The sequence below is a fragment of the Panthera tigris genome, chromosome F2 (genome assembly GCF_018350195.1).
Source record: "Panthera tigris isolate Pti1 chromosome F2, P.tigris_Pti1_mat1.1, whole genome shotgun sequence".
NCBI lineage: Eukaryota > Metazoa > Chordata > Mammalia > Carnivora > Felidae > Panthera > Panthera tigris.
The window spans coordinates 8181574-8190167 of record NC_056676.1 but is presented as its reverse complement, the minus strand read 5'-3'; the positions used below and the strand labels follow the sequence as shown (position 1 = coordinate 8190167).

At 46.1% G+C, this 8594-nt stretch overlaps 1 protein-coding gene across 1 annotated transcript in view; it reads right to left on the bottom strand.

The window, feature by feature from the left end:
* Positions 1 to 3780: 3780 nt before the first annotated feature.
* XKR4 (XK related 4) overlaps positions 3781 to 8594 on the bottom strand; it is a 413265-nt gene continuing 408451 nt past the window's right edge. The window contains exon 3 of the mRNA XM_042973574.1: positions 3781 to 4727. Within this exon, the coding sequence (XP_042829508.1) occupies positions 3781 to 4727 (947 nt within the window). The remainder of the gene's footprint in view (positions 4728 to 8594) is intronic.

Below are 8594 nucleotides of genomic sequence, written 5' to 3'. Positions count from 1 at the left end.
TGACGTCTTATAGACAGGGACTGTCAGCTCGGGCCAAAAAGGAGAAGGAAAATATTTGGTCAGTGCTATCACGTCACTTATGCATAGAGCAAAAATAAATCGGGCATTTAGGAATTAAGCATATATACTTCATTATACTTTACTCTTCAGGTTATCTTTGTATTTTATATTGTGCTAATACTCGAATTGCATGTGCTTGCCAAGTCAGTAAGAGAATTTCTTTCGTTCGTTGTGAGTAGTAACTGAGCGTCTGCAAAGTCAGTGTCACCGAACTAGCCTGTACATAGTTAAGTAGGACAGCGTCAACGGCTAAGGGAATTGAAAAGACAAGAGTCATTATGGGGGACCAAACTGTGACTTACATGGAAAAAATTTGTTTTCTTCCACGCGAATACTTAAAAGTCTCAGTATGTGAAGCTATGTATGTTCTTTAATCTTACATGAGGTTTCATGTCGAAATGCTAATTTGAAAGTGAAAGAAAGGTATAACATTTTCTTTTAGAAAATTTTATGGTCCAGTGCAAAAAGGGAATGCTAAGCGCAGGACCCCTTCCCCGGCCAAGAATCCCAGTAGACTCAGGCACAGGAAGTCTGATCCCACAGAGAAAGAACCCAGCACTTCCAATCTGGACGCTAACCAGAGTATTGTTCGTTTTTGGATTCTCCAGTTACTGTCCGTGGAGGGTTTCACGGCAGATTGAAAATGAAATCTTAGGAAGAACTAAAACACAAGCACAAAAATCCAACTTTGTTCCTTTGTACATTGACAATGTCTCTTTAAATCCTAATACTTTAAACTCTCTGTTATCTGTGTATCTAGCATCTAATAACAGTTCTTGTCAGCGCACAGTCTGAGGGCCCTGCCGTGCTCTTCTCAATCATGGAAACAAGATTAAGTCATGATTTTCCTGGGAGGTTGAGGGTTTTGGTTCTTGGAATCTGAAGAAAGTTTGGAATTTGTGGTGGAGATGTCAGTTACTTAGCAAGAATTTTTGACTAACTAAAACATCACACTCTTCAAGTATGTTGGACAACAGAGTATTTCCAGTATTTGGGAAATCACGGAAAGATGCAGATTTCTTATGCCCTCCTAAAACTGCATTCTGACCTCCAGGACGAAGCACAGTACATCACTGTTGATTCACATAGCACTCATTTTGACTCTTAACGTGGTAAAGGAGGGATCAAATTGAGAAATAACTCAGGACTTACATGACTGAGGAGTGGTGGGGCCTGCTGAGTTTGTGTCGATTGACGCTGTAAGTGTGATCTGTTATTTACTCGTGAAATCAAAGGTACAGTTCAGCTGAGCCATTCAGTTTCCAAAGATCATCACTTACAAGTCTTCTTGGAAATAACGAAGCTAATAACTCATGGTCCTGCACAAAGATGAAGAGTTTTTGCCAATGTAATCACGTTTTCCTTCCACGATGGGGGGCGCAGTGTTTTCACCAGTCACTGACAAGAAGAGCGTCTTCCTGGGCCTTTGCTGGCGACCGGGTAAACTTTTCACATCCGGACAAAAGATCATTGTTTTTTAGTGGCAATCTTGCTTGGAGGATGAAATCATGGAGCACTAGGGAAGCACGTCGAGCGAGAAAAAGTCATCTATTTTGAAAACATTGCTCTGGGGCTTTGTACCAAAAGAAGTCCTAGGTTGAGCGCTCTGCCATTTCCTGTGGATGTCACGGGGACAGCAGTCTCTGTATGACCCACCCATTACAGGTGGTGGCTCTAGAACTTGACTATTTTAAGTGGATTGGACAGTCCAGATAACCGAGCAATGAAGTTAAACGGACCTTTCCCCTCTCTCGCTCTCTCTCTCTCTCTCTGTCTCTCTCTCTCTTTTTAGTGACTTGGACTAATATTTAATATATCACTTGGGTTAATATAAAACCAGGGAAGGAAGTTTAAGACATCTTCCACTGTGGTCAGGTTCGTGATAATGGATGGATGAAAGTAATCATTTACAGCTTTCACATCCTGGGAAACGTTGGCCAGTCTTGACAAGCCCTTTCTAGGTAAGCTGATTCTCTCGTCACCTGATATTCTGATAGCACCCCTGGCCAGGTTCCTGGGGGCACCAACACTGCAAAGTAGGGTGATCTTCCAAGAGACAGGTGTTCTCAATCCGCTGAGGCAGGCTGATGGAATTTGTGGACCAGTTTCGGACATCCCAAGGAATGATGACGCTTAAAGTGTTTTAAACGACTCCAGGTCTATAAAAAAAGTGACGATGCCTACATGTATACCCTATATTTTTTTATTACAAAAATATTGAAATAATCCATGAGTTATTCCACTCTGCACCAACTATAAAAAAATACTATCAAAGTTTGACCGGCACTTTTAATGCAACAAAAAGCACCATGACCGAGGACACTGGGAACAGAAAGCGGGGAACGTTTACTCGCTGTACGGAGGTATTTAAAACCCAGAAGTTTGTTGTAAGAGTGCGACGTTACAAACGATTCAAATACAAATCTTAGCTGGATCGAGTGATAAGCCCTCAATCAGTTGGGAAGGGTTTTCTCGTAGCATGGTCACTGCATCGTCTGCATACTTACTAGAAAGGGTCCCAAAGCCTCTAAAAGACAAATCACTTTGACCTTGGATGGGGGTGGGGGTGGGGGTGGGGAAAGTCTGTACACAGTGGGGAACTTGATGGTGCACTCTCACGTCCGCGTTTGGGCGGCGGGGGTGGGGTGGGGGGGGGGGGCTCAGGCCACTCGTTCTCAGGTGTTTGGGACTTGCACGTCAGTCCTGTGGTTGGACGGTGTTTGGCACTAGGTGGGTGTGGCCCGGCACGTGCTCGCACGGAGCCACGCTTTTCCGCATCTCGTAACATCCGGGTCAGCCTGTCCCTCTTCTGCCCCTGCACTTACATGCCAGTGTGAGCCGCACAGGCCGGGAAATCTGACGCTCGTTTTGCCTCGTTTTTTCCCGTGCTTCCTCTTCAGGGATTTATTACACTTCTGCAACTGAATACTGACTCGCGATCACCATTTCGTGTACCTCCCGAACTTCTCGAGCTCCTTGGCCTTGTCAAAAGCCACAGATGCGCTGCATAAGATTTCTGGCAGAAAGGATGTTCTCAACGGAAACTTTAAACTAAAAGACAAATCCTGAAATGTGTGGAAAACGAACCATTCCATTGATTCTAATACACATGTAAACAACAGTTGAGTTTGCTGTCCACTGGGTAGGATTTTCACACATGGTGTCAGTTTCCGAATGAGAATGGTCTATGATTTCTTTTCTAAGTGGTACTATTTGTGTTTTTTTCCTGGAGTCTTGAGGGATATGTTCTCTCTCTCTCTCTGTTTTTATATTCAGAATCAGAGCTTTGCATCAAGAAAAATCACCTAAGCTGTTTTGACAGAGGACTGGTGCCGTGTGTGTATTAGCAGGTGTGGGCGTGTGTGTGTGTGTGTGTGTGTGTGTGTGTGTGTGACTGAATAGATTTTTCTGCAAAGATCAGTTGACTCCATCAAAACACCCTATTGATTGGAGGCAACATTTTCCGTGATAATTGTACCCTCTGGTGGACACGCTGAGAGTGGACAGGAGGGCTGGTAGCAACGAGAAGTCCTACTAAGCCGCCATGTTCCCTTCAGCTGCTGTTTGGAAAGGAGACCACAGCAGGGCAGCCAGCTGATGGGCGGTCACACTAAGCGCATTACAGCTCTCTGCCCTGGTCTAGGACGGAGTTTCGTTATTGCCACGGCCCCGCTGTCACCCCTTCACCTGGAGGTTGTGGCCCCTCCAAAGCCTTCTATTTTATAAAGTGGTTTCATACTCCAGCCGCTCCTGAATAAGGGCATCATCTTTGTACTGCAGCCTTGGAGGAGACGGGGAACATTCAAAGGCTAAGATGGCCTTCCGGAGGCTTCGGTCCAAAACGTGTCTCTCCCACGCTGGGTACCTATTCCTGAACAGGTCAATTTTAATGACAGATTCTTCAATCCGTGGTGGGCGAGACGATGGGGTGGACGGGGCCGTGGGCCTCACCTGAAAGACAGGGACGCACCCGTCCCGCTCTGCAAATTTCTGGTCGCGGTCGCTGGCGACGCTGCGGTTGTTGGAGATGGACCGGAGCGTGCTCGTGGCCACCTCTGGAGGCAGAGTGAAGGCGGCGACTGGGTCCTCACAAGCACAGCTTGGTGACTGCCCGAACCTGGGTCCGTTGGGGTGAAAGAAGGCATAATACATCAGCATAAAAACGACGCCAGTTAAAAAGCTGCTGAACACCACACACAGCGCCGGGATGGCAAACGCGTCTGCGATCTGGGGAGCCTTGTAGAGGTACCAGAGGGCACTCAAGGCTGTATTTTCCAAAAGAATCACAAAGTAGTAGATGAAGAGCCTACAGCGAGTCCTGCCTTCCTTGACGTTGAACCAGCTGAAAATGTAGATGATCCCCACCACCATGTCGAACACAATCTCTTCCCATTTGGTGATACAGAATTCTGTCTCACAGTGTACGATCCAGAAGGTCATGATGCACCAGTGGAGGACGATGAAGATCCCGAAGTAGAGCTGGAAAACCGAGGCGAAGAGGGCGAAGGTGATGACTCTGGCGGCGATGGTGAAGAAGTGCCAGCAGAACTGGATGACGACGGCCATGTAGCTGATGGGCTTCTTGTCGTCTCGAGAGTCCCGGAGGGCCTTCTGGTAAGAGGCCAGGGCCCAAGCCAAAGACACGAGGGAGGCTGCCGCAGTGAAACCTACGAAGGCAAAAGGGAAGACATTCTGTCAAAAGTGAGATGCAGTGCTGTCCCTTGAAGATGTCATGTGGAGCTGGGAGCTCGGGACAGGCTAACCGTGACATCGGCAGAGCTGTCCGTGTCTTTGAGGTTCGGTTGGGCTCAACGCTCATGGGGGTCCTACTGTGTGTGTCTTCGGTGGGCCCCAGTCGTATGGAGAAGTCATGCAGTACAAAGGGACTGCTGCTCAAAACCAGAGAGGGGTGTGGGATCTGGAAATGGGGTGGCGGGGTGGGGGTAACTTTCCGTGTGCTGGAAATAAACTAAGGAGGTAGTTTTGTGCAGTGGGAAAATAAACACGGACTGGGGAGGCTGACAGAACTGGGCTGCTGTTTCAACTCTGTATGACTCTGGACAATCACTTCAACTGGCGTCCTCATCTGCAAAGTGGGTGATCTCCAAGGTTCCGGGCGGCTTTGAGAGTCTGTGGATGAAAGGGATAAATAATCACCAGAAACTGGGGGGCGGGGAGGGGGGGAGACAGCCGGTTTACCTTCCTGCTTCTGAACAAGAATGAAGGCACTTCACTCACAAAAGAAAGTTCACTCTTTCTTACAAATAGGAGTCCATAAAACCTTCTTGGCAATGTTTCCTGTGGCCCCTGGTATGCAGTTTGTCCTAATAGAACCCAGATGTAATTCTCCCCATAGCTTCTGTCTGTTCCTTACTGCCCTTCCCTTAGAAGAAGACGTTTCTCTTAGAAGAAAGATGGCTTATTCTTTCATAAAGATGCTACAGAAATCACCTCAACTCCTTCTCCTATCATTTTATGGACCCCCTTTGGTTAGTACGCTCTCCAAAAGTGTGTCTGCAAGTTTCTAAAATGACTTGTATTATTTCCCTCCACTTTTGCTGCTTCTCCTGTGTCCGAAGCGTCACCCGAATGGTCCAGACATGGACAGAGCTCACCGGGAAAGGCACTGGCCTCCTTCAGGAGACAGCCCTTTGGGGGAATTCACTTGGCCACTGAAATGTTAGTCAGTCTGCATACTACTCAACAAACTGTCACAAGACTTCCAGCGGCCACTTCTCATGTCCAGCCCCAATCAAGTTAGCAGAATGCCCAGATGTGCCTCCCAATCCTCAGTTTTGGTTTTCTGGTTCTGGCCAGCACAAAACACCTTCCATTACCATAACTCTTGGGCAGGTATGGCAATACTTTAGGTCAGTTCAAGGCCAGTACGCAAAGGAGGTTTTAATAATACAATTTCTTTTCTTTTTCTTGTGTTAAAAAAATTTTTTTTTGCTGCTTTCTTTTTTTCTTGGTTGTTCGTTTTTTTAAATGATAATATAATTTCTATGAGGTAGAAAACACCTACACCAATTGTAAAGCAAATTTGGAAGTGAAAAGAGAGGGTAGGAAGAAAAGTTAGAGAAAGAAGAAGGTGCGACAAGGGGAAGCAAAAGGTCGTGGAATGACGACTCTGGGAAGGACACCCTTAACCGTCAGTTGAGGACTGCAGACCAAAAGGTTGTGCCATTTTAATGCCAACCCCTTTGAGGGGCATAGAAGCGGCTCACGACCTCGCTCCTTATCTGCACCATTTGCCATGGTACGGATTGTTCTGGAGTGTATTCCTTGTGCGTGTACGCCGTGCCCCAGGGCAGGTGCAACACCGGAAAGGTCCTTTCTTTTTCACCCCCCGCGCTCGCGCACAGCGCCACCTTCAGGAAGACGGCCACATTGTCGGGCAGGTGGATAAAGCGCGAGGCGACTCGGGGAGTCAGAACCATCAGGGTTACCACTTTTCACAGGCGTTCTTAAAGGCTGTTTTACAAAGAAGTGATAAATAGTAAAAAAACAAAAACCACACCTTACGTACGCCGCATCGTAAAATCATCCGTTGGCAGATGTAAACCAATTGGAAAACGGACTCAGTCCAAAGTCCCCGGGAATCTTCACCCCTTTTATTCCACGTCCCAAGAAAGCAATCCAGCCTGCTTCAGGACACTCCAGGAACTTGTTAAGGCAATGTTCTGGCAGTAGAAAAGTAGGTTCCTCTCAGCTTTGCTCTCAGCGTATCTTACGATTTAAGACGTAAAAAACTTTTTGCCTATAGCGGAGGCCGATTTCCTGTCCATTTTGGACCGCTCCCTTCGTGAATTCTCTGCTTTAGCAACAATTAGAATTTCCCTGGTTCATTTGAGGTTTTTTTTTTCTCCCTTCTGCTTAGCAGTTAATTTTTATAAGACAAATAATAGGCCTGGACGGAAGATATGGGGCAACCTCAGAGTTATTCCTTATTAGAAATTCACACCCCCCCATGAAGTGCTTAACGGAAGAATTGCAAAAATAAAAATAGTACGTTGAACACCTATATACTCTTCGCCAGGATTGTCATATGGCTTCCTTTGCTTTATCACTGCCCACCCCCACCCCTCTTTTTCTCTCTGAACCATCTGAGAGTAAATTGCGTGCATCTAGGCTGCTATGGTCTGAATGTTTGTGTGCTCCCACGTTCCCCTCCCCATTCATGCGTTGAACCCCTAACCCTTAAAGATGATGGTATTAGTAGGAGGGGCCTTTGGGAGGTGCATAAATTATGAGGGTGGGGCTGTCATGGATGGGATTTGTGCCTTATAAAAGAGGCCCCAGAATGCTCCCTAAATCCCTCCTGCCACCTAAGAATACAATGAGAAGTCTTCAACTCAGAAAACAGCTCTCACCAGACCATGCTGGCCATGATCTTGGACTTCTAGCTTCCGGAACTGTGGGCAATACATTTCTGCTGTTTATAAACTACCCAGCCTGTAGTATTTTGTTACAGCGGCCCCAAAGGACTCAGACAATGGTCCTTTACCCAATTTCCTATGAATAGGGGTTTTCTTTTAGATAACCAAGTACATTTGTCAACGTTAGTGAATTTAACATTGATACCATACTTTTTTTTTCTAATCCACCGAATCCACTATCAGTATTCTAATTTCATCAGTTGACTTGAACAACGCCCATCGTAGGATTTTTCCCTGTGGTACAGAATTGAGTCTGGAATCGGAGATTGTGTTTAGTTGTGTCATCAACTTAGTTTTCTTTAATCAGGCATATTTCCACCGACTTTCTTTGCCTTTTTGATATTGGCATTTTTTTTGGAGGCACGGTACCTGAAAGAAAAGAGTGTGCCTTGTTTTGGGTTTGTCTGTTTCCTCACAGTTACTTTCAGGTTAGGCCTCCCGAGCCAGAATATTACATAAGTGACACTGAACAATAATTCTCCCCTGACACCATTAAGATATTAAAATATAAGGATTCCTTCAGTAGTCCCGAGAAGCACGTAATGTGTCCGTCAGCATTTTCTTTGAAAGTAATGAATAGCATATCAGTTATAAAACTTCACTCAGAAATCAAATTCTCAAAAACAGAGGACTCAGTGGGAATGTATTATTTATTAAAATGTTAAAATAGGTGATGAGACCTCAGAGCTTGTCTACTGCAATGATCTATCTTATAGAAGCAAAACTGTTTCCCTCGGTGAGGTTACACGATTTATCTTCCCTCGTTCCTCCCCCACGCTGGTTTCTGATGAAAATTATCCTTCTGCCCCAAAGCGAACCCCCTGCGTCCTGGAGAAAGGACCCTCTCAGTTATGCCCTGTCTCTGTATTCCAGCCCTGCGTCTTCAGGAGCGCAGGATCCCCAGGGATCACAAACAAATGACAGGCCCCCTTTAACCTCAAGAATCGCTCTTCACTTGATTGAATCTCTTCTTGTTTTTATTCCACACCCTTTCCCATTTTCCCTTCTAGTCCTCGTTTCTTGTTTCTCCATTTTTATCGGCTCCTCCTTGAGATTACTGGCACGGGCTGGGATGCTGGCCCTGGGCCTCCTGCT